Source organism: Panthera uncia, chromosome C2, assembly GCF_023721935.1.
Source record: "Panthera uncia isolate 11264 chromosome C2, Puncia_PCG_1.0, whole genome shotgun sequence".
NCBI classification, from domain to species: domain Eukaryota; kingdom Metazoa; phylum Chordata; class Mammalia; order Carnivora; family Felidae; genus Panthera; species Panthera uncia.
The window spans coordinates 112,442,810-112,469,918 of record NC_064810.1 but is presented as its reverse complement, the minus strand read 5'-3'; the positions used below and the strand labels follow the sequence as shown (position 1 = coordinate 112,469,918).

The following is a 27,109-nucleotide window of genomic DNA, read 5'->3' as shown; positions in this document are numbered from 1 at the left end:
CATAAGAGACTCTTAAATATAGAGAACAGAGGGTTGCTGGAGGGGTTGTGGGAGGAGGGATGGCCTAAATGGGTAAGGGGCATTAAGGAAGACACTTGTTGGAATCAGCACTGGGTGTTATACATAGGGGTTGAATCACTGGAATCTACTCCTGAAATCATTGTTGCACTAACTTAGATGTAAATTAAAAAATAAAAGATTAATTAATTAAAAAAACTGGAATCTACTCCTGAAATCATTGTTGCACTATATGCTAACTAACTTAGATGTAAATTAAAAAATAAAAGATTAATTAATTAAAAAAAAAAGAAATAGATAGGGGTGGTAAAAAGGGAGTGGAGCCATCTGAGTGCTGGCCTTGACTCTTCCATTAGATAATGACCTCCAGCTAGTTATTGCCTGTTGCAGCCTCAGTTTCCTCATCCCTAAAATGAGGTATGAGATGAGATGATATCTAAGGTTTCTCTACAGTTCTAAAATTCTGCACCCATATTTCATCAGTGAAGTGTTCTCTCATTACTTTTGTCTGGTTTATAAGAACTGAAGTGGCCCAGTGTTCCCAGCCACTCCCTTTATCTAACGTTTTCATTGACTCTTCATGGCTCCTTCAGCCTTTTGACTATTTCACCATCACTTGAAATAACCTTTTACTACTTTACACTGCAGTCAAACTAACCAGCTAACCTTTGCTTAGCTATAGGCTACCAGTCATTTTGTACACCCCAGATCTGAACACATGCCCGTCCCGATCTCTCAAATCCTTTCCAGGAAAGGTTAGTACACGGCGTATGAGGTGATAGAGGGAAAAGTGGTTAGAAAAGTCTAAAAGAAGTGTCAGGTGATACTGTTTTAAATGTAGTTTCTGAAGCTCTAATAATGATCATTTACTTACATTTATTCACAATGAACATACTTTTTACATCCATCATGTACATGTTATTGGCGGTTTTGAACCATATTTTCCCTATAAATTCTTGGAGGACAGAGATCATGTCTACTATACTGCCCTCAAGAATTTAAAATATTCTTAAAATAGTTTTAAGAATGTAAAATAACTGGGGCACCTAGGTGGTTCAGTCAGTTAAGCATCTGACTTCGGCTTAGGTCATAATCTCCATGGTTTGTGAGTTCGAGCCCACATTGGGCTCTGTGCTCCAGCTCAGAGCCTGGAGCCTGCTTCAGATTCTGTCTCATTCTCTCTCTGCCCCCTCCCCCCACTTATGCTCTGTCTCTCAAAAATAAATGAATGTAAAAAAAATCTTTTAAAGAATGTAAAATAACTGATTACTAGAGTGATAAGGAAATCTTTGAAGGAAAGATAAGATACGCAGCAAATGGCTGATAAGGAAAATAATATTTTAGCTTTGAATTTAGGCATTGATTTTTGTTTAAGTTTAAAAGTCAATAGCAAGATATGGGCACATGAATATAAAAAGACAATCCAACAGAAAAGAAAGTGAGATGAATGACTATAAAGAATCAAATAAGGTAGAGATTTTCCTGTGATAAAATTGCAAGAACAGAAATTAATGAGGAAAGGATCAGGGGAAGCATTTGGTTACTGCTCTGTTGTTATTTAATGCAACTATTTGTTTTTCTACAATTGAGTGTAATTCTTAATTCTCTGAAAGAGAAAACTAAAAAAAAGAAAAACTTAGGAATCAAAATCTGGAGAATTACTTTTGTTCTTGTAAGTGATGCAGCTCCTTTTCCCACTCCCTGCTTGGGGAATAATCCCACTCCACCTCCACTGCCGCGATGTAGTAGGTCCGCCGTCCCTGGGAGGACCATGGTTGCTCAGCCTGTTGCCTGCATGTGTTCACAGTGTATTTTTGCTTCATGCCTCCTGTATAGTGATCGGTTGTTAAGCACTCAACGTCAAATATCCCTGAAATGGTATATAAGAGAGCATGTCACTCCTTTGTTCAGCACCTCTATGGCTCCTCAGCTCACCCAGAATCAACGCCAAAGTCCTCAATGTGGCCTCAGTTAGATGATCACATCACCTACCACTCACTCTGCTCTAGTCACAGAGGCCTCTTTGCTATTCTTAGAAGAAGTCAAGTATGTGCCTGCCTCAGGGCCTTTGTACTTGTACAAAGTGTACTTTGTACACTCCTCCCCCAATTATCCACATAGTCCATCTTCTCAATTCATTCAAGCTTCCCTTTAATTGTCAGAAAATGTTTACTCACCTTCCCCCATCAGTCAGCCCCTTTTTCTGCCCTATTTGCTCAAACCACTTAGTTTTATATACATATGTGTGTATATATGTGTGTGTGTGTGTGTATGTATATGTGTATATATGTGTGTGTGTGTATGTGTGTGTATACACACACACATACACACACATATAAAATCGCTTGTTGTCTGTCTCCCTGAATTAGAATTTCCACTTCACAAGGACACTTTTACATCTTTTCTTCATTGTTGTATTTATACTTGTCTAATGAATAAAGAAAGAGGTGACATTGGACTTGTCTTATGTTATAATGGCATATAATGAACAAAATAAAGCCTGAAGCAAGTTAGTGTGTTTCACATTTTGGTTAAAGTGCTTTCTTTTTGTTTTTGTTTGTTTTGCTCATTCATAACCAGACGTGCAGGTATCTCTGAATTCGCATGGCTATAGTTCTAGTACAGGACACTCAACTGCAAACAACCAACAAGCCAACACGACATGTAGGCTACAGAGAGATGACAAAAAGTTTAACTGCAGAGCTGTTATGGAAGTCATTCCCTTTTTAGTCTGATTTTTCAGCCATCTTTAAAAGGATCATAACTTAAAAAGAGACATCTCGAGGATTCTACTGTGTGGAAGTGGGAGAAACCACAATCTACTCTTCATTTGTCACACCCCCACCCTCAACAAGCAGGAAATGGACCTGTCTGGCCCATACTTAGCTAATAGTGGCCCAGATATACTCTTCAAGGGAAGGAAGGGAACTTGGGAGGTTTAGAGAAGGAATGAGTTCATCACCCAACATAGGGTTGAAAACCAAAATGACTGACATGAATCGATTCCATAGAGACTTGTTTTGACTTTAAAGAAATTCACCTTGAGCATCAGGCTGCATGAAGAGTGTAAGACTTGTTTGAGGGAAGAGGTTTCCTGTGTCTCTTCTTTCTCCTTTTGACAGATATGTGTTTCCTGTAAAGTAAATCCCGTGTACATCAGCCTCATTTCCAGCGCTGAATAAGTACCACACGACTGACTTTTCTTTGCACATACTGAGACCAGGCTGATTCCCATACATGAATCCATTCATGGCTGTAAAATTTGGGAAATAATATTTGGAAAGTGGTTTATCTGATGTCCCACTACACGGTGATCTCCCAGATTTTCCAGAGCCAACTCTGTTTATTTAATTTTTGAAAGACCCATTCATGCCTGCCCACCTCTTTATGTGTCTGGAGTATCTCTGAGACTTCTTGTTAGATGCAGCACTCCCTGAGTAGTCCCTGGCTGGAAGGAGAAGAGCTGAACACAGAGTCCTTGAAGTTTTGCACTGCTCTTCCCCACTAACTACTTCTTAGTCCTCTCAAGAGTCATATGTGTGAGCTCTCAAATGTATGAATAATTACAGCCGTTCCTGGGCACGGTAGACTGAGAATGTGGTTGCTGCTCTAGGATGGAAAAGTCTCTGATTCATCTTGAATAACAGGGGAGAGTAAATGCAGGAGGTTTTCTCTCACTGCTATTACTAATAGATGATACTCTCAACTCCTCCAAAATGTAAAATTGCAAACTCAAAAGGAATATCTTAATGAGTATAGATAGTACTGACTCAAAAAAAAAAAAAAAAAAACCACCAGTATCAGTTTGTAACGCAACTTTACATTTGTTTCTTCTGACTACAGTGATTTTCACATGTAGTCCGTTAGCAGTGTGGGCATTCTGAATAATTAACTCACTATCTAAACCTCTAGAATTACACTGGGAGCTAAAAAGAAAATGTGATGCTAGGTTTCAATTAAATAAAAATTTCTGGAGGTTGCCCTGAGCATTAAAAAGATGGTTTTAACAATTTTGAAAAACTCCCAGGGAATTCTAATTTATAGTCATTGGTAAGAATCATTAAAGTTCATTTTCAAGAGAGGTTGTATCTTTCTTCATATTGAATAATAAAATGAGGCTGTCATTATGAAGCCACAGATGAGAAAAGCATCTAATCCAGTAGTTCTCAAGTTTAAGCAAATATCATAATGATGGGGAGGGTTTGTTAAATAGATTGCTGGCCCCACCCATAAAGTCTCTGTCAGTAGGTAGGAGTTGGGGCCCAAGAATTTGCATTTCTAACACGTCCGTGGGTGATGCTGAAGCTGCTGATCCAAGGGCTACATTTTAAGAACCATGCATCTAATTGATATATTTTGCAGGTTTCATTATTCTAAATTAAGCAAAATGAGGAATAACTGACTGATAACTTAAATATCAATATTACCCTCAGAGTTGTATATAATCATTTATTTAAAATTAACCAATGGGCAAAGCTATTAGCATTTTGGTTTAATTAAAAGCACTACATGGGCAGTACTGAAATAACTTAATATTGATGGATGATGTATACTTACAATGCATCTTATTAGATTCCTGAAAGTCTTCATCTTCCTTATCTACCAGGTGAGGTGCAGTTGTAAACATTCTAATATTATCATCTAGGAGTAAACTTTCATTCTCATCAAACACTGTGGGAAATAAATAGAACTCCTTGTCTACACCTTTCTGTAAATTAAAACAAGAACAAGGAAGTGAAAATAGGATAAGCGAAGCAGAGAGACTTGCATGTACACAATACTATTTCTACACAAATTCACTCAAGGAAGGATAAGAAGTTCCCATTCTTCTTTGTAGATGGGGCTCATGAAAGACTCCAGCTGACCACCAGAATTTTCATCAGCATCTATGCAGATTTTTGGTTCAACATGATGTAAGCCTCTCTCGGCGCATAAGAGTTCTGACTCTTCCTGCCCATACCAGGTAAACACACCAAAAACAATTATTAAAATAGGGGGAATATGAGCCTGTGCCAGAAATTAGGGAAGTGCCATCCGCATACATGAAAACTTGAAGAATTTCTGTAAGGCAGAGCAGGGGAAGCAGGTAGAGGGAGGAACCGTCTGAAGTGAAGAAACAGAGTGCCAAATGAGCTGGAACAGGAATTCAATCTCAGTCATCTGGACAAACATTCTCACTTCCTTTCACCTTATCCCTGGTGAAAAATAAGCAAGCAGAAATGCTATCTGGTCTATGAAATGTTCCAATAGTTAAGAAGAAGGTAATTAGTCTAAGAAATCAAAGCATACAAGCCCCTGAAAACAGGATACTCCCTCAAAGAAGAGAAACTTTAGAGATTATTACATGTCTTTTTTCTGAGATAGTTTTTTTTTTCAGATAAAAAATATGATTATAAAATTTTTAAAATCCAACTAAAGCAGAGACCTGAAGGTTAGATCCTACAGAAAACTGAATCAATGATGGAGATAATGTTAAGAAAGCTCCCATGAATCAGAACAAAAAGATTCAAAGGTATACACAGTAATGATTTCAGAAAGAGAGACATTATAAAGGGGAAAAACATAACGATAATAAACAATAGTAGAAATGTTTACCACCATAAAAAGAAAAGACTAGAATATTCAGATTCAAAATCTTCACTGAAAACAAGGCAAAAGCAGTTATAGAGATCTATGCTTTAAAATATTCTGGCAAAATTTTTGAATTTCAGGCATAGACAATTTCTACAGTAATTCATTTTAAAAGTGTTATCACAAACACTGGACGTCTCTAGTACAATAAATGTCAGAAGAAGATGGAGTAGCATTTATATTTTTGAGGGAAAAAGATTATGATATGAAAGTTCTATATTTGGCAAAGAACAACAAAAATACATTCTTGAGTCTTGGTTGAGCAACCAATCCTTGATTTTGCATAGGATTATGATCCCAGGGTCCTGGGATCTAGCTCTGCGTTGGGCTCCATGCTGAGCATGGAGTCTGCTTGAGATTTCTCTCTCTCTCTCTCTCTCTCTCTCTCTCTCTCTCTCTCTCTCTGTGTGTGTGTCTCCCCTGCTCTTTCTTACTAAAACAAAATTTAAAAAAATATTAAAAACACATTCTCAGATATGTAGGGATTCCAGATGAGGACTTCTATGATCACTTGAATTCTGATCTACAGAAAAAACTTCAGGGGCACCTGGGGGGCTTAGTTGGTTAGGTGTCTGACTTCAGCTCAGGTCATGATCTCATGGTTCATGTGCTGACAGCTAAGAGCCTGGAGCCTGCTTCAGATTCTGTGTCTCCCTCTGTCTCTGCCCCTTTCCTGCTTGTGCTTTCTCTCTCTCTGTCTCTCAAAAATAAATAAACATTAAAAAAAGAAAAAGAAAAAGAAAAAACTTCAGTGAGAAGTTTACAGGTCATGTTTTCTGGTCATGATGAAACAAAACTAAAAAATACTAATAAAAGGACAAAAAGTTAACAAAATTAAAAAGATCATATTTGATCCAAATTACTCTTAGATAAAAGAGGAAGAAAAAATGAATTACTAAATATTTAGTAAGCAATGTCCATGAGAACAAGGCATAATGTATGGAATATAAATAAATACGCAAACTGAAAGTCTGAAATGCTTTTTAAGTAAAACCAAATAAAAATAAATGTTTATGAATATCTGAAAATTTTAGAGAAATAAAATGGGAAAATAGGAATTAATAAAGGCAAAAGCAGAACTGTTTAATAAATTAGAGCACAAATTAAAATGGTTAAACCTAAAAATGTATTCTTTGAAAAGACTAATAAAACACACAAACCTCTGGCAAGTCTAATAAAAAAATCGGGAGACAACCCAAATATACCACATTACTAATGAGAAAGGACTATAACCATATATATGGGGGAAGGAAAGAAGATCATTACGTACAATAAATGTGATAAGTTGATTTAGAACAAGGTAACTGAATGGACCAATATCCGTGGGTCAAATAAAAATGTGATTAAAACATAAACAAACAAAAAAACAAAAAAGAAAATCCTAACTACTTCTTTTTAAAAGTCACATACTCGAAAAAATTTTACAGGAAATTTCTTTCAAATCTAAGGATCAGGTAATTCCTATTTATTTAAACAGTTGCAAAATACTAAAAACATGGAAATATTCCCAATTTATTTAATTAAGATAGTATAAACATGATATAATAACTAAAAAAGCAAACAAAATGCAAAATATTGTCACTTATCATTTAGGAGAGAAATTGAAAATAAACTACTACCAATTTACTACAGAAATATACTGAAAAAAAAATTTAAAAACCACAGTGCTCAATAATGTTTCTCCCAAGAAATGCAAGACTGGTTCAATATTAGGAAATCTTTAATGTAGTTGGTCAGGCTTATAGGTCAAAGGAGAAAAGATACATAATAATTTCAAAGAAATCTAAAAAAAAATTTTAATAAAATTTGATATTTTGACCCTAGCTATTCCCTCTGCTTTCCCTCAGATCCTTGCAAGTCTATCTCCTTGAAATTTAGATCTCCTACCTCAAATATTACATCCACCTTATCTAAACTCGGATTCCTGTTCACTATCACATTACCCTAAATAGAAATTCCATGTTCATGGATAGGAAGACTCAACACTGCCAAGTTGCCAGTTCTTCCCAACTTGATCTATAGAGTCAATGCAATTCCAATAAAAATACCAGAAAATTATTTGTAGGTATCAACAAAGTGATTCTAAAGTTTATATGGAGAGGCAAAAGACCCAAAATAGCCAACACAATATTGAAGAATAAGACTGAAAGACTGACATTGTCCAGCTTCAAAAATGTCTACAATACTATAGCAATCAAGACAGTGTGGCACTGGGGCACCTGGGTGGTTCAGTTGGTTAAGTGTCTGACTCTTGATTTTGGCTCAGGTCATGATCTCATGGTTCATGAGATCAAGCCTCAAATCAAGCCCCATGTTGAGCCTCACTTTATGCTATGCACTGACAGTGTAGATCTTGCTTGGGATTTCTCTCTCCTTCTCTCTCTTCCCCTCCCTGGCTTGCATATGCTCGCTCTCTCTCTCTCTCTCGCTCTCTCCCAAAACAAATAAATAAACATTTAAAAAAAAGACAGTGTGGCAATTGGCAAAAGAATAGAACAATAAATCAGACTAGAAGTAAACTCACAGTCAACTGATCTTTGACAAAAGAGCAAAGGCAATACAAACAAAGATAGTCTTTGGAACAAATGGTGATATAACAACTGGACATCTACATGCTACAAAATAAACCTAGACACAGATCTTATGCTCTTCACAAAAATGAACTCAAAATGGATCACAGACCTAAATATAAAAGGCAAAATCATAAAGCTCCTAGACAATAGCATGAGAGAAAATCTAGATGACCTTGGTTGTAACTTTTTAGATACAACACCAAAGGCACAATCTATAAAAGAAATAATTGATAAACTGGACTTCATTAAAATTATAATTTATGCTCTATAGAAGATAATTTCAATAGAATCAAGAAAACAAGCCACAGACTGGGAGATAATATTTGCAAAAGACACATCTGACAAAGAACTGTTATGAAAAATATCAAGGAACTTTTAAAACTTCAACATTAAGAAAACAAACAACCCAATTAACCAATAGGCAAAACACCTTAACAGACACCTCACCAAAGAAGATACACAGATGGAAAATAAGCATATGAAAAGATGCTCTACTTCACATATCATTAAGGAAATGCAAATTAAAACAACAATGGGATATCACCACACACCTATCAGAATGACCAAAATCTGGAACATTGGCAACACCAAATACTGGCAAATATGTGAAACAACAGGAACTTCCATTCATTTCCACCAGGAATACAAAATGGGATAGCCATTTTGGAAGACATTTTGTGATCTCTTATAAAACTAAATACACTTTTACCATATGATCCAGCAATTAGGCTCTTTGATATTTACCCAAAGGGGCTGAAAACTTATGTCTACACAAAAACCTGCACGTGAGTGTTTATGGCATCTTTGTGCAAAATTGCCAAAACTTGGAAGTAACCAAGATGTTCTTCAGTAGGTGAATGGATAAATAATCTGTGGTACATCCACACAGTGGAATATTATTTAGCACTAAAAAGAAATGAGCTATTAAGCCATGAAAAGACTTGGAGGAAACTAAAATGTCTTTTACCAAGTGAAAGAGGTCAATCTGAAAAACCATATACTGTATGATTCCAACTAAATAACATTCTGGAAAAAGGTAAAACTATAAAGACATTAAAAAGAACAGTGGTTACCAGGGGTTGGGATTGACATTAAGGGATAAATAGGTAGAACACATGGTTTTTAGGGCAGTGAAAATAGTCTACATGATATCGTAATGGTGGATACTTGTCATTATCCATTTGTCTACACTCATGGAATGTAAACACCAAGAGTGAACCCTAAAGTAAACTATGGACTTTGGATGATAACAATGTGTCAGTGTAGGTTCATCAATTGTAACACATGCACCGCTCTGTTGGAAATGTTGGTATTGGAGGAGGGTGTGGGGGATGGGTAGGGAATATGTGGGAAATCCTGCACTATTATTACTTTTTATTTTATTTTATTTTATTTTATTTGAGAGAGAGAGAGAGAGAGAGAGAGTGTGTGTGTGTGTGTGTGTGTGTGTGTGTGTGAGCAGGGAAGAGAGGCAGAGGGAGAGAAAGAGAAAATCTTAAGTAGGCTGGGATCACGACCTGTGCCAAAATCAAGAGTAAGACCCTCAACTGACTGAGCCAACCAGATGCCCTTCTGTACTTTATTTTTAATTTTGCTATTAACCTTAAAGTGTTCTAAAAATTGATTTTAAAAGCAAGATGGCAGAATAGCATGAATGTTCTTTTTGCGTCTCTCACCCCTGAAATGTAGCCAGATCAATACTAAACCATCCTGCACACCTAGAAAACTGATTTGAGGATTAACACAACAATCTGCACAACGAGAACCACAGAACTCAGCAGGTATGCAGTGCAGAGAGGTGAACTGGGGGAGAAAGAAGCTGCAGAGGGCAGGGAGCTGTTTTTGCTTGCAGAGAAAGGACAGATGGGGGAGAATATAAGAAAAGCACCCCCCCTCCAAAAGCAGCTTGAGAGAAAGTGGAAATGTGAAAACATCTTCAGGGACTGAACTAAAAAGGGAGAAAGGAGATAGCAGAGGGTTTAAATTCCATTAAGACTCTATACACAAGGGGAGCACAGAGTCTGAAACTCTGAAGCTTGATACCTGGTGGATCTCTGGTGGGAAGGGCAAATCTCCAGAAGCAGAGTGAGGTCTTTGGGGTCCTCAGGCCACATGGTGGGGGGGGGGGGGAGAGGGTGGTTCTGTTGCTGGGAGGACATTTGGTAGAGACTGTGTGACCTCCTCACAGGCAAAGGGCTCAGAGGACCCCTAAGAACAACCACATTCACTGGTGTTGGAACAAGGATGTTAAGGAGGAAGCATGGCACCAGATATGTGTTATGATTTTCCATAATATCTGAAATACTGCTGCTACAAGATTGCAGAAACGTTTTCTGGGGTGGGCTGGTACCTAGCCACACGCAGTCTAGGCATCAGCAGCAGCATCAGCAGCAAGGTCTTGGGAACATTCCTGGGTGTGGGCAGGCATCCAGCCACCGCTCAGTGAGACCCTCCCCCAGAGGGTCTGAGTGGGTCAAAGCCACAGTCCCTCAGAAGTGAGGGGTTGGAAAAGACAGCCCCAAATGATATAAAACTTAGGAGGGAGTTGCTGCCTGGCAGCATAACGTCTTGGTCACAAATAAGTGTAGACGCAGGGAGTAGATGGAAGAAGCAGAAGACAAAGGAGGGGTGCTTGACTGCAAGTCAGTGAGAGCACAAAGTTCTGATACTAGAGACTGGGTACATGGGTGACACCATTTTCACTGCTCCTGCGCATGTGTATACACGCCTACACTAACCACAACAATCCACCCCAGTAGGCTAAGCAGCGCCATCTAGTGGAAAATGGAGCCATTACACTAAACCCCGCCCAACTGGGCCAACAGCTCTTTTGACAAACACAAGTCTCTCCACCTGCTTAGAGTATAAAGTGTTTCCTGGCTTGACTTCTATGTTCCCATAGAATGTAATTTACATCCCCCAGATGTAATTTCAATTGTATTTCATTCTGCTCACTGGTCCTTTTATTCAATAATTTTTTTCTTTTTCTTTTCTTTTCTTATTCTTGAATACAGAAGGAAAAATTTTTTTATTTTCCATTGTTATTAAAATTTGTTTAATTTTTTTCTACTATATTTTTTACTTTTTGTAAATTTTTAAAATTCAATTTACTTTCAACATTTCATTTTATTCTATTTTATTGTATTCATTTTTCAAATTTTCAAATGTTTTCCTTTTTTTCTTCTTTCCTTTTTTCCCTCTAATCTATCAAGCTTCTTTCAACAACCAGATCAAAACACACATAGGATGTAGCATAATTTATTTGATTTGCGTTGTTTTTAATTTTTAATTTTAGTATTTTTAACTTTATTAATTTATTTTCTTCCTTCAAAATGAGGAAATGAAGGAATTCACCCCAAAATAAACAACAGGAAGAAATGACAGCCAGGGACTTAACCAATACAGATACAAGAAAGATGTCTGAACCAGAATTTAGAATCATGATAATATGAATACTAGCTGGGGTTGAAAATAGATTAGAGTCCCTTTCTGCAGAGATAAAAGAAGTAAAAGCTAGTCAGGATGAAATAAAAAATGCTATAACTGACCTGCAATCTCAAATGGATGCTACAGTGGCAAGAACTGATGAAGCAGGCAGGGAATCAGTGATACAGGGGACAAACTTATGGAGAATAATGAGGCAGAAAAAAAGATGGAGACTAAGGCAAAAGAGCACAAAATAATAATTAGAGAACTCAGTGACTCATTAAAAAGAAATAACATCAGAATCAGAGGGGTACCAGAAGATGAAGAGAGACAAAAAGGGGTAGAAATTTCATGTGAGCAAATCATAGCAGAAAACTTTCCTAACCTGGGGAAAGACAAAGACATCAAAATCCAGGAAGCACAGAGGACTTCCCTAAGATACAACAAAAACGACCATCAGCAGGCATATCATAGTCACATTCACAAAAGACTCAGGCATGGAAAGAATGATGAAAGTAGCAAGGGAAAAAAAGTCCTTAACCTACAAGGGAAGGCAGATCAGGTTTGCAGCAGGACTATCCACGGAAACTTGGCAGGGCAGAAAGGAATGGCAGAATATATTCAATCTACTGAACCAGAAAAATATGCAGCCAAGAATTCTTTCTCCAGCAAGGCTGTCATTCCAAATAGAAGGAGAGATTAAAAGTTTCCCAGACAAATAAAACTTAAAGGAGTTCATGACCACTAAACTAGCCCTGCAAGAAATTATAAGGGGGACTCTCTGAGGGGACAAAAGACAAAACAAAACAAAAACAAAACAAAACAAACCCCCCCCCAAAAAAACCTGAAAAGACCAAAAGCAACAAAGACTACAAAGGACCAGAGAACACCACCAGAAACTCCAACTCTACAAGAAACATAATGGCAATAAATTCATATCTTCAGTACTCACTCTAAATGTCAATGATCTAAATGCTCCAGTCAAAAGACATAGGGTAACAGAATGGACAAGAAAACAAGATCCATCTATATGCTGTTTACAAGAGACCCATTTTAGACCTAAAGTCACCTTCATATTGAAAATAAGGGGATGGAAAACCATCTATCATGCTAATGGTCGAAAAAAGAAAGCTGGAGTAGCCATATTTTATCAGACAATCTAGACTTTAAAATAAAGACTGTAACAAGAGATGAAGAAGGGCATTATATCATAGTTAAGGGGTCTATCCACCAAGAAGACCTAACAATTGTAAACATTTATGCTCCAAATGTGGCACACCCAAATACATACATCAATTAATCACAAACATGAAGAAACTCACTGATACCATATGATAATAATACCATAATAGTAGGGGACTTCAACATCCCATGTACAACACTGAACAGACCATCTAAACAGAAAATCAACAAGGAAACAATGGCTTTGAATGACACACTGGACCAGATGGACTGAACAGATATATTCGGAACATTTCATCCTAAAGCAGCAGAATACACATTCTTCTCCAGTGCACATGGAACATTCTCCAGAATAGATCACATACTGGGACACAAATCAGCCCTCAACAGGTACAAAAAGATGAAGATCATACTGTGCATATTTTCAGACCACAATGCTATGAAACTCGAAATCAACCACAAGAAAAAATTTGGAAAGGTAACAAATAGTTGGAGACTAAGGAACATCCTACTAAAGAATGAATGGGCTAACCAAGAAGTTAATGAGGAACTAAAAAGTACATGGAAGCCAATGAAAATGATAACACCACAGCCCAAACCTCTGAGATGCAGCAAAGGTGGTCATAAGAGGGAAGTATATAGCAACCCAGGGCTTCCTAAAGAAGGAAGAAAGGTCTCAGATATACAACCTAACCTTACACCTTAAAGAGCTGGAAAAAGAACAGAAAATAAAGCCCTAAACCAGAAGAAGGCAAGAAATAATAAAGATTAGAGCCGAAATCAATGCTATTGAAACCAAAAATACAGAACAGATCAATGAAATCAGGAGCTGGTTATTTGAAAGAATTAACAAAATTGACAAAGTCCTACCCAGTTTGATCAAAAAGAAAAAGGAAAGGACCCAAATAAATAAAATCAAGAATGAGAGAGGAGAGATCACAACCAACACTGTAGAAATACATACAATAATAAGAGAATATTATGAGCAATTATATGCCAATAAAATGGGCAATCTGGAATAAATGAACAAATTCCTAGAAACATATAAACTTCCAAAACTGAAACAGGAAAAAATAGAAAATTTGAACAAACCCATAACCAGGAAAGAAATTTAATTAGTAATCAAAAATCTCACAAAAAACAAGAGTCCAGGGCCAGATGGCTTTCCAGGGGAATTCCAGCAAGCATTTATTTTTTTATTTATTTAAAAAAAAATTTTTTTTAACATTTATTTATTTTTGAGACAGAGAGAGACAGAGCATGAGCAGGGGAGGGGCAGAGAGAGAGGGAGACACAGAATCTGAAACAGGCTCCAGGCTCTGAGCGGTCAGCACAGAGCCCGATGCGGGGCTAGAACTCACAGACCGCGAGATCATGACCTGAGCCGAAGTCGGACGCTTAACCGACCGAGCCACCCAGGCGCCCCTCCAGCAAGCATTTAAAGAAGACTTAACACCTATTCTTTTGAAGCTGTTCCAAAAAACAGAAATGGAAGGAAAACTTCCAAACTCTTTCTATGAAGCCAGCATTTCCTTGATTCCAAAACCAGACAAAGACCCCACTAAAAAGGAGAACTACATGTCACAAAAACAGACACTCAGATCAATGGAACAGCATAGAGAACCCAGAAAAGGATCCACAAACATATGGCTAACTAATCTTTGACAAAGCAGGAAAGAATATCTAATGGAATAAAGACAGTCTCTTTAGCAAATGGTGTTTTGGGAAAACTGGACAACGACATGTAGAAAAATAAACCTGGACCACTTACACCAGACACAAAAATAAACTCAAAATAGATGAAAGACCTAAAGGTAAGACAGGAAGCCATCAAAATCCTCAAAGACAAAGCAAGCAAACACCTCTCTGATCTCGGCTGCAGCAACTTCTTACTCAGCATGTCTCCAGAGGCAAGGGAAACAAAAGCAAAATGAACTACTGGGACCTCATCAAAATAAAAAGCTTCTGCACAGCAAAGGAAACAATCAGCAAAACTAAAAGGCAACCGACGGAATGGGAGAAGATATGTGCAAATGACATATCAGAAAACAGGTTAGTATCTAAAATCTGTAAAGAACTTCTCAAACTCAACACCCAAAAACAAATAATCCAGTGAAGAAATGGGCAAAGGATATGAATAGACACTTCTCCCAAGAAGACATCCAGATGGCTACCAGACCCATGAAAAAATGTTCAACATCACTCTTCATCAGGGAAATACAAATCAAAACCACAATGAGATATCACCTCACACCTAATGTCAGAACGGCTAATATTAACAACTCAGGCAACAACAGATGTTGGTGAGGATGCAGAGAAAGAGGATCTCTTTTGCCCTGCTGGTGGGAATGAAAACTGGGGCAGCCACTCTGGAAAACAGTATGGATGTTCCTCAAAAAATTAAAACTAGAACTACCCTACGACCCAGCAATTGCACTACTAGGTATTTAACTAAGGGATACAGGTATGCTGTTTTGAAAGGGCACACACACCCCAATGTTTATAGCAGCACTATCAACAATAGCTAAAGTATGGAAAGAGCCCAAATGTCCATCAATGTATATGTATGTATATGTATATATATGTGTCTGTATAGATAGATAGATAGATAGATACATACATACATACAGTGGAGTATTACTCGGCAATCAAAAAGAATGAAATCTTGCCATTTGCAACTACGTGGATAGAACTAGCGGGTATTATGCTAAGCAAAATTAGTCAGAGAAAAACAAATATCATATGACTTCACTCATATGAGGACTTTAAGACACAGAACAGATGAACACAAGGGAAGGCAAGCAAAAATAATATAAAAACATGGAGGGGGACAAAACATAAAAGACTCTTAAAAACAGAGAACAGAGCGTTACTGGAAGGGTTGTGGAAGGTGGGATAGGCTAAATGGGTAAGGGAAATTAAGGAATCTAGTCCTGAAATCATTGTTGCACTATATGCTAACTAACTTGGATGTAAATTACACAATAAATAAATTTAAAAAAAAGAAAAAAATGTTCTAAAAGATCAAGCTGACAAAAGAATAATGGAAAACAAATGGTTTCCATTATGGTTTATTAACCATAAGGTAAAAACCATAAAGCTAAAACCATAAAGCCAAAAAATAAGAGGTAAGGGAATAGATGAGAGGGGAGAAAGGATAGGCTAGACTTTGTTGAATATGCATCTTTTTGTAGATCTGATGTTGGAACCAGGTGAATATGTTACATAATTATAAAATAATATTGTAATTATTATTCCTAAAAGACAATTCCTAAAAGAAATAGAAGTAAAATAAATTAAATAAACCTGTGTATCTGGTGGGTGGCAAAACTATGCAGAGAAGAACTATTTCAAGCAACTTTAACTCTGTCATTTGACTGAATATTTCCAGTGGGATCTATTCGAAGGACAAAAAAGGGCAGCAAACAAATCTTAAATTGTTTTCAGTAATTATATTGTTGGTTCTGGTATTGTAACTGTGATTCTGAGGCTGTGGTAGGTATATTGTGCGAAGAATTGAGTGAATATTTATCTTGGTATCATTGAGAACTAAGATTTTTCGGTGCAGCTAAAGGGAGATACACATGTAAGATTAATAAGGTTAAGTGAAAAAAAAAAAACACACAAAAAGAATCTTTAGACCTGAATTTGAATAAAAAGTATTAGTATAAACTCATGATGAATTTTATCTTAAACTTTCCCCCCAGTTCTGCCCATTGAAAAGGCCTTTAGAAACAATGATTAGGCCAATGGAAATTAGCACCCATAAGTCTTCAGATTATGGTTCAAAAAATAATTTCTTACCCAAAGAACTAGGGCTTTTTGGGAGAAATGGCTGATCCCAGGTCTGGCTCAGAAAATGTGCAATATGAACCTTAAATAGCCTTTTATACTAGAAATCAAGGAAGCTGCAAAGACTATGAAGTTCATGTAAAAATCAAGGAGTCAACCTGAACAAATCCCCTCAGGGGCAAAAAATAGGATACTTTGGGCATCAGTAGGGATAATGGCAATGAATTCAAACACACCAAATATACTTAAATATGTGAGTTCACAATAGTACTCAAAAAGAAAAGAGGGGCACCTGGGGTGGCTCAGTCGTTTAAGTGTCTGACTTCAGCTCAGGTCATGATGTCGTGGTTCATGAGTTCTAGCCCTACATCAGTCTCTATGCTGACCACTCAGGCCTGGAGCCTGCTTCAGATTCTGTGTCTACCTCTCTCTGTGCCCCTCCCCTGCTCATGCTCTCTCTCTCTCTCTCTCTCTCTCAAATAAATAAGCATCAAAAACATTTAAAAAAAAAAAAAGAAATTATGAAGAATCTTTGAAGTATGCTAGTGGAGAACTATTACTTTGAAAACTTGTAAATAAAGGGAAAGAATCAAACATTGGTCATTCCTTGCTTATATGATATGAACCTCAGGCTAACCAAACAATCCATTAAGGGAAGTTCCCACTTATGGAGGTATACTGGCTAATAAATAAAGAAGAATGATGGGTGGGTGGCACCCACCATAGAATAGTAAAATAGAATTTTACTATTGTGCAACCCCTGTTGGCTTATGAATCTAGGAAATGGTTGTCAGTGGCTGACAATATTCCCAACTGAGAGACAATTATATATTATATACCCCCTGATGGAAGTACACAGTACCACACTTGAAGTTGTATTGAAAAAAAAAATCTAACCTGAATCTGATCAAGCCTGTTGACCTAGCCACTGATTTATATGAAATTGAGAGAAAGAGAAACAAACATGCTACAGGAATGCAATCAGTAAAATCTAGGCATGAGAAACTGCCATAAGATAAATACCCTTGCAACAGAAAAAATGCAAGGAAATAATCTTGAGAAACATAACAACTTATTTGCAATGTGCGTAATTATTTGGGTACTGATTCAGACAACAAAATTGAAATAATTAAGAGGCAACTGGGGAAATATGAATACATTGATTGGAAATTTGATAAAATTTGATAAAAAATTGATAATACTAAGAGATTATTACGATGATGATTTTAAGGTATGACAATTATATTGAAGGCATTTTTAAGAGGGTACTTATCTTTTAAAGGTTCATAGTAAAATAGTTGAGAGATAGAAATATACCTCCATCATATTTTTATTTCCTGGTCAAATGGCCATTTCCTTCTTTCTAAAAAATGTTTTAAGCAATATTGTCTTCAGTGAATGTTGAGTGACCTGTTACCATTTTTTAAATTTGTGTGTTGAAGTCTAAATATATCATAAAAGACCTTGGATTCCAAAGAAAGTTTGTTTCCAGCTCTTCTTGAAATAATCACGTTAGCCAGAGAAACTCCGCATAGTACAGCTCTCATGAGCCTGAGAAAAATTTAAACTGAACATCATATGTAAAATCCTTACTGCCTCAAAACTCAGAATTTTCCCTTTAATAATGATAGTTCAAAGGGATTGGGAAATCATTTTTATTTTCCCTGATTGGACTTACCTGTCTCCCATTTTCATGTAAACTTCCTTTCCTGCATATTTTCATTGGCCCAATAAGCCCAGTGAATATATCTTTAGTGGGATCCACAGCAGAGTAATACATCTTAGATAGACAGACAGGGTCTTTGTAAGTGGGTCCCACTTCTTTGGGCACAGTCCATTCATAGGTAAATGTTTGTTGAGGTGCCACATGGGAGGCTGAAGGAGGCACACCTGTGAGAAGTGTCACAATGGAGAGGTTAAATATGCTTTCTAATGTGGCCATTAGAGCCACAAAGAAGACTGGGTTTAGACTAAGACAACCCACTTCTCAGTTCCTTATTATGAATTAGAATGAAATCATCCTTGAATGGAGTCCCACTTGTGCTCCTGTGCCAGGTCACGGATGGGTGTGATTTTCTTCAGGAAGCCTCCTCTTAACCAGTCTGCGATTGGTGCCTCTATGGTCTGAATGTTTGTGTCCTCCCAGAATTCACATATTGCAACCCTAACACCCAATGTGATAGTGTTAGAAGGTGGTACATTTGGAGGGTGATCAAGGTAATCCTAAATGGGATTAGTGCCCTTATAATAGAGATCCCACATAGCTCCCTGATCCCTGCCACCTTGTGAAAATACAATGAGAAGTCTGAGACCCAGAAAAGGGTCTTCATCCAACCATGCTGGCTCCCTGATCTTGGATTTTCAGCATCCCGAAATGTGAAAGATAAATTTCTGTTGTTTATAAGCCATTCAGTCTGTGGTATTTAGTTATAGCAGCCTGAAGAGACTAGGAGAGCCCCTGAGAATGTCCCCAGCACATTTAATGTTAGATTGTGTGTATTTCCCTGCCCCCAACCCAGCACCCAATGGAACTTAACCTTCCTGAAAGGCAAGCATTGTCTCTATATTTCTATTGGCTAGAACAACACCTGAAAATAGGAGGTAATCCATACATTTTCTATTGAATGATACTGAACTGAAAATAATTTCAGAACTGAAAGGAAACTGCAGATGATCCGGTTCAAATCTCCTGATTGTATACTTGGGGAAAGTGAGGCCAGAAAGACTTAATAACTTGCCCACAGTCATACTGCAAGTGGTGACAAAGGCACTAGTCTTCTTCAGCCAGCCCTGACATATACAAATACCAAAATATGTGCATAAAATGGAATAGTTCGTGTTATTAAAATGATATCAACATGCTTATGATGCTAAAGAAACAAGTTCAGTACAAAATTACAATGATAAGTATATTTATATAACTGTGATCTCAACCACATTTAAAATATATAGGTACCCAGATGAAAGAGTAGAGGAACTATACAAGAATATAATACGGTTGTCTGTAGAACTATAGATAATATTGTTGGCTACACCTTTTTATATTTTTCAAATATTCAAGTATTCATCTAATCTTATAATTGCAAGAACATTTTCAAATTTAAAAATCACCCGAGGAGTACTCCAGAAATGTATAACTGATGTAATCCTAATTAGTTACTAACAGCACTGTTAAAAATCATCCTATTAAGGCAGAACAAAATTCCATAAACCAATTGGAAATGGAAGGAGAAGAGGTTAACTTCCTCTTCCTGCCATGGAAGGAAGGCTTCCTGCCATGATGCCTAAAAATGATACATGAGCAGTTTCCTTGGAAGATCCTGCCTTCAGTTTTTGCAGGACAGTTTTCCCTGGTGACCAGCACAGTGGGTTATTAAATATTATTTGGTTACAGAATGTTGTACTCACTTCCACTTGAGGGGTTGTGATGTGAGGCATAGTAGGAGCCCTCGTTGTCCTTACTGACTCTCACCCCAATGGGCTCAATACTGAGGGGATATGTTCCTTTGTTATGGAAAGTGACTCTGATGGTGTCTCCCACCTCTGCCCAAATGACAGGACCTAGGGACAAAGAGAACATTATTACCCTCCCTTGGTATATAACATACAGAGTACATAAGACAGTTGTTCTTTGGCTTATCCTCTGGCAGAAACCACTGGAAGCAATATTTTATTTGTGGGAAATGGAAAACCTAGTTTTTTAAAACTCCATTATCAATTTGACATGGCGAGGCTCAAAAGAGATGAGAAGGGCTTTTTGATTCGACTTTAGGTTAAGAAAATTTATTATTGTTTTTATCCAAGTCAGTTCACCGGCTTTATACATCTACAAGAAACTATTCAGTATGTAGATACTCTTTTCATCTTCGTCTTCGGTTGGCCAGATGGGTGACATTTGTCCCAAGAGTCAGGGGTGTTCTATAAACCTTGATCACCCTAAGAGGGTAAGTTAAATTGTCTTGGATGTGAAGAGTAACACTTTTGTGGATTTTTCTTCACCGAAATTAATATTATTACCAAATATAGAATAAAAACATAGATACATAGTGCATATTTTATGTAATATATAAGATGATATTGAGAGCTTCCCATGTGCTTTTCTGAGTTTTTATGTGTATTAACTCCTTTAATCTTTACAACACTTTTATGAGGTAAGGACTGTTATCATTATTACTGTTTCCATTTTACAGAAAGAAGGCAGAGCAAGCTGAGTACTTTCAAAGGTCACATGGTTAATAGGTGAGGAGTGAGGATAGTCTGAATCTAGACTTTGTGTGCTCACCCATTATATTCTGCCTGAAAGCCTGAGCAAGAACAGGTCTCTGGGCTGTGGACAAGGCTCTATGACAGAGGCAGCCTCTTTCATTAATAGCCTGGATTTTATTTCTAAGGAAGTGTACCTTCAGCTAAGAACAGAGGCTAACAGCTTTGTTGTCAATTTAAACCAAGTCATAAATACACAATTCTCCTTACCTCTTGAAGAAAAAAAAATCATTATTTGAAGCTAGCATACTTTTTAATGATGAAGATTTACTATTGGTAATTTACATTGGAAAATTAATTAGCTGCTACATTTAATAGTTGAATGACCTTCCACAACTCTAGTTTATACATAGAAATCATACTGCAGTTCTTGAAGTTTCTATTCTTTCTGAGGTTGGGTAGCCCAGGAGAAGAGTATAATAGTCATCGATACTCTGCATGGACTCACCCAGGATGCCAAGATGTTCCTCTTCAGGGCCCCTCTTCTTTTGATTAGTGAAGGAGGCATCTGTGTACTCACGATAAACCAGCTTTTTATAAGATCCTCCAATTCTTGTAGGACCTTGTTCAAAAAATACCTCTGAAGCACTGCCAAGAGAAAAAGGGTTTAAAAGTGGAGTTGAAAACAAAACAGAAAGCAGGTATTCATATAGGATACTAACTGAAGAGAAAAATGATGACCAGTGCTCAGAGGTAATTATTATTCATTATTTATCAAATATCTAAAAAGAAGCAGATGGTACTAGGCACTTCACAGAAGGACGTTCAACTGAAGAGTGGAGAATCATGGTGTAGAGGTTTCACTTTTTCAAGTGAAGTGAAACAATTTTAAGATGGCTCGCATCAACCCCTGATAGTTATTAGCTATTCTATGATAGTATCTTTTTAACAAATTATAAAAGGTTTAAAAATACAATAGCTAGTTTATTGCATATGAGCACCCACCAGGTACTTAGGAGCTTTCATTTATTATTTGAAACTCCCATAATAAGGCGGCAAAGTTGGCATTATTCTTCCCAGTTTACAAATGGAGAAATTATATCTCAGAGAGGTGTTTGACTTGCCAAAGTCATCCCATTCATCTCTTCTTCCATTTAATAAATGTAGAGGACACATGCTTTTGGCCAGGAACCTTGGTATGTGCTGATGGTGTAACCATAAGTAAGCTGGACCCATCTCTGTCCACATGGACTTGACAGAGAAGACAGACTGTGAGCCAATCAATGTAATAACATTGATATTAATATCAATATTACTGATTAATTGCATGTACAATTAACATGCAATAAGCACAGGGTGTTATGCAGCAGTTTTCCTGGGGTTGGGGGAAGTGGTAGGAAGAGGCTCCAAAGGCTTTCCAAAGAAAATGATTTTTAAAAACTATCTGGAAGAGAAGTAGAGTTAAAAAGATGAAGTATAGGGGCACCTGGGTGGCTCAGTCTGTTAAGCAACTGACTTGGCTCAGGTCAGGATCTCGCAGTTCAGTTCGAGCCCTGCTGTGCTGACAGCTCAGAGCCTGGAGTCTGCTTCAGATTCTGTGTCTCCCTCTCTCTCTGCGCCCCCCTTCTCTCTCTCTCTCTCTCTCTCTCTCTCTCTCTCTCTCTTTCTCAAAAATAATAAATAAACATTTGAAAAAAAGATGAAGTATAGGTGGTGGGGGGAGAATGAGGTGGGTGTTTACAAAGAGGAAATAGCCTATGGGAAGACTCAGAGGAAAGAGTGAATATGTCATGTTTTACAAAATATGGCAGGAGCACAGTGTGCAGGGCAGGGCAAAAGAGAGAGAATGGGAGAGAAGAGAGAGAATGAGGCTTGGAAAGATAGGGGGTGGACAGCAGGACCTTGCTAAAATTTCAGTACTCCATCCCAGAGCAGTGGGAAAGCTTTGAAATATGTAAACGTTTAGGATTAGTGTTTTAAAAGGATCCCTCAGGTGAGGAAAAAATAGACACTTTTTGGAGATGTTTAGGATATAGTGAGATAGTACTTGATGAGGAGAGAAGGAGGCAGTGGGAAGTGTGGAGTCAGTGACGGTACTCAGGTTTGGGGCTTCACTGATGGATGGATAATGATAGTATTCACAGAGAGGAGGAAATTCAGGTATATGGAGAAAACAATGGTTCAGATGTGGACATGCTGATTTGGAGGAACCTCATCTAAGCAGGGTGTTTTTAAGCAATTAAAAATGCAAATCTGCAATTTACAAGAGCCTTCTGGGCTGGTGATACAGCTTTGGAGTCATTGCCTCTGGATGTCAGTGTAGATTGGGACTTAAATTTCTGCTTCAGGAATCAGAGACCTGGGTAGAGCCAGGCCGAGCTATTGACCTGTCATGCATCATTGAGTAAGTTAGTTAACCTTTCCAAGTAGATAGGTGGCAAAGAAGGCATCTCTTAGGAGGTGATATTTGAGCAGAGACTTGAAACAGGGATGTGGCATAATTTCATCAACACTTTTAAAAGATCACTTTGGGTGCTTTATGGTTAATGGACAGTAGGAAAGGAAGACTGAGCAGGGAAGAATGGCTGGGAGGCTGTGGAACTCACTAGACATATACAGGAGTAGCTGCTGTACCCCAGGGGACGCTATTAAGAAAGTGAAAAGAAAACCTAATGAATGGGAGAAAACATTTGCAAACAATGTATCTGATTAGAGATTAATATCCAGAATATATAAAGAAGTCATATACTTTAACAACCACCACCACCAACAAAAACAAAGAACCCAACTCAACAACAGGAAAAGGACTTGAACAGACTTCTCCAAACACCAACAAGAACATGAAAAGATACTCAACATCACTAGTCATCAGGAAAATGCAAATCAAAATCACAATAAGATAGAGCTCCACACCCAAGAAGATGTCTATTATTTTACAAATGGAAAATAAATATTGGTAAGTAGGTAGAGAAATTGGAACCCTTGCACATTACTGGTAAGAATGTAAAATGGAACAGCCACTGTGGAAAACAGTACGGCTCTTCCTCAAAAAATTAAAAATAGGATTGTCATAGGATTGAGCAATTCCATTCCTAAGTATGTACACAAAACAACTGAAAGCAGGGATGTAAACAATACTTGTACTTTCAACATTAATAGTTGCATTATTCACAATAGCCAAAAAGTAGAAGCAACCCAAATGTTCATCAACAGATTGATGGATAAATAAAATGTGGTATATGCATACAGTGGAATATTATTCAGCCTTAAAGAGGAATGAGATTCTCATAGATGTTACAACATGGATGAGCCTTAAAAACATGCTAAGTGGAATAAGCCAGACAAAAAGGGACAAATATTGTTATTCCACTTGTAGTAAGTGCCTAGAAGAGGCAAATTCATGGAGACAGAAAGTAGAAGTTATCAGGGATTAGAGAACTACTGTTTAATGGATACAGACTTTCTATTTAGAACAATGAGAGTTCTGGAAACAGATAGTGTTGATTGTACAACCTTGTGAATGTACTTAATGCTGCTGGATTGCACAATGTTGTATTTTCATGAAGGAAAAGTAAATAAATTAATTAGTCTAATTATGTTCAGTATTTTCTGAGGATTTTGTCGACTATCTGATAACTTTTTTATATCCATTTTTTCGTGGACTCAAAAGTCATATTTCTCAAACTTGGACTCATACCAAACACCTTAGTAAATATTTAGCAGTCTATTTACTCAGTTTCAGGTACCAATTAAAATGTTAATTGCTGAATCAGTTTTTTATGCTTTATTCCTTCCTTCCTTTCTTTCTTTTCTTTCTTTTCTTTCTTTTCTTTTCTTTGGGAGGCATACTTTGAAATAATAGCCCTTCTTCTGAATTACCTTCCAGGTGTTGTTAAATTTTCTTGGGTGAAGGTGTCTATTCCAGAGGGCGCGTAGTTCCAGATGATTTCCTCAGCAGCGATGTAGTAATGCCTGACATTTTTCCCAAGGATACTGTCCTCTGGTGAAGGCTTGTTACAGTCTTGTACCTGGAAAAAGGCCTGCAGACCAGCTGAAAATCACATGGAAGGAGACATTGGTTAATGGAGCCAATGTTTCTCCCTCCTATTGCCTTGTAAACACCGCTGATGAAATGACAGATGGAAACTGAAGAAATAGACAGCTAGAAACAATATTAAAAATGATAGTAAACAGTTGTAAATAAATTACTGATGGAAAATCTGAGCAGTAAAACTTCTCCTTATGGCACAGAGAAGAGATATTAAGCACTAGTATTTTTCAAAAAATATTGTACCAATCTTTGTGGAGTTTCACTTGGGATGTCTTTCAATGAGAAAAAAAAAAGGACACATTAAAAGACAAGTAATAAAGAGAGACTTTGCCATATTTTAAGGGACGGGGTGGAGTGGAGGAGGAGGAATAGAATGAGCATATATTATTACTGTTCTTGGACAAAACAAAATGGTTATGTACCTGCTGTGCTGGGTCTTCGGAGACCAAGGTGACATTTAATAGTGAGATTATATTTGAAGGTCAGAGTAACATGCCAAAAGACCCAGATTAAAGCTAGTTTCTTCAGGAGATCAATATTACAAACTAGTATTTTTCAAGAACAAGGAATGTTCTTATGTTGAAGAGATGAAGGAGGTATTTAGCAAGTTAAACCAAGGAGTAGCTGGACTCAAAGAACAAAGTTGGTTGTGTTTGATAGAACCAAATTAAAACAAACAAACAAACAAACTACTTTTCAGCACAGTATATAAATCTTCTGGTGTTTACAATATTGTGTATTTAACAAAGTGAAGAAGTTGTATATACTTCTCAGTGTGTACCTATACTTTTAGGACAGAAAAGTAATTCAGGGCCAGTTATGCTTTTTCTCAAATTAATATATTTTCATATTTCATTACTTTGTAAAATTCTAGTCTTTCAGTTTTTTTTATTATATTATGATACATACCATCATAGGAATAAAATTAAGTTACCAGTTCAAAGCTCAGATTATTCTAAAGATATTTAACTTTTAGATTCTTTTTTAAAAAATTTTATTTACTTTTAGATTCTGATTCCCAGTTATCACCCCATTAGTAGTGTAACAGATACATGACTCTTTTTTTGGCTGAAAGCTCATTTCAGGTAAAGATGCCTTACCTTTCAGGTGGTTTAGATTCTGACAGCTAAGCATCCATTCTCCAGGACTCTGGGCCACCATAAAAGCTTCAAAGAGGGTAGCAGGAAAGAGATTGACTGTATCAACACGGTAGTCCTTATTAGTCAACACTTGGCCGTGGAAGAAAGCTGAGTGCACATCAATTTCATTACCCATGCCAAAAAGATACCATTTTACTTTGTCTTCTGCACACATGGAGAGTCCTGGGAGACTTCCAAAAGTATATCCATTCACAGCTGTAAGTCAAGATCAGAGATTGTGATTAAAAACATTGGTGCCTGGGATGGTAATAGTTATCTCTATAGAAATAGATATCAATTTGGATTGGAAAATACCTGGCACATGTACTGCTATTCCTTCCTCCGTACCTACATCAGACATTGCTAATCAATCATAGCACTCTTATTTTGGACCTTAATTCAGTCTCAGGATTTTTCTCAACACATTAGCAGATGAACACAACAATGAAGATGAAACCTATTTTTTCTCTGTTATAAGCTATACACATTAGCTGTGTAGCTGTGTATTAGTATGTATATATGGGTATTTGTAAATATAATGAATGCATATATATGTGCATATATACAAAATGTACACACAGAGTAAATTTAAGAAAGACTGAATGTTATTTCATAATCAATCACATATCATGTTGATAGTGGTAATATTAATTTTGATTTTTTCTTTTTGCATGTTAGGACTTGGCTGATTTTCTACAGTGAACATGAATTCCTTGTGTCATAAGAACACAAGGAAAGCTTTTTTTTTTTTCTTTTTTAGAGATTATAAGTCAAAATTGGAAGAGATGTGACGGCAAAAAGAAGAAATCCAGGGGAAGGATAGTAAGGACCAGTACAAGAGCCACAAAGACCTAAAAATTTGAAGGCAGAATGGCCCAAGACCCTTTAAAGAAACCTAGGGGGACTTTAATACTCCACTTACAACAGTGGATAGATCATCCAGACACAGCATCAATAAAGAAACAAGGGCTCTGGATGATACATTGATCAGATGGACTTGACAGATATATTTAGAACTCTGCATCCCAAAGCAAAAGAATATACTTTCTTCTCAAGTGCACATGGAACATTCTCCAAGATAGATCACATACTGG

The 27,109-nt window shown here is 37.1% G+C and overlaps 1 protein-coding gene and 1 long non-coding RNA gene across 6 annotated transcripts in view; one reads left to right on the top strand and one right to left on the bottom strand.

Annotated features, from left to right (window-relative positions):
- The window catches only part of LOC125921933 (ceruloplasmin), a 69,063-nt gene that overhangs the window by 26,699 nt on the left and 15,255 nt on the right, over nucleotides 1-27,109 (bottom strand). For all 5 annotated transcript variants that reach the window (XR_007457538.1, XM_049629694.1, XM_049629695.1 and 2 more), the window contains exons 5-12: nucleotides 25,977-26,231; nucleotides 24,705-24,876; nucleotides 21,334-21,473; nucleotides 20,031-20,183; nucleotides 18,301-18,512; nucleotides 4,576-4,726; nucleotides 3,059-3,271; nucleotides 1,681-1,888 (exon numbers count right to left, since the gene is read on the bottom strand). Coding sequence is in view for 4 of the 5 variants with exons in the window: in XM_049629694.1 (XP_049485651.1) it covers nucleotides 1,681-1,888; nucleotides 3,059-3,271; nucleotides 4,576-4,726; nucleotides 18,301-18,512; nucleotides 20,031-20,183; nucleotides 21,334-21,473; nucleotides 24,705-24,876; nucleotides 25,977-26,231 (1,504 nt within the window). In the remaining variant the exon portion in view is untranslated. The remainder of the gene's footprint in view (nucleotides 1-1,680; nucleotides 1,889-3,058; nucleotides 3,272-4,575; nucleotides 4,727-18,300; nucleotides 18,513-20,030; nucleotides 20,184-21,333; nucleotides 21,474-24,704; nucleotides 24,877-25,976; nucleotides 26,232-27,109) is intronic.
- Nucleotides 1,888-15,649, top strand: LOC125921965 (uncharacterized). Its single transcript, XR_007457547.1, has 2 exons — nucleotides 1,888-2,315; nucleotides 15,431-15,649. It is a non-coding gene; the product is annotated as an uncharacterized LOC125921965 (long non-coding RNA).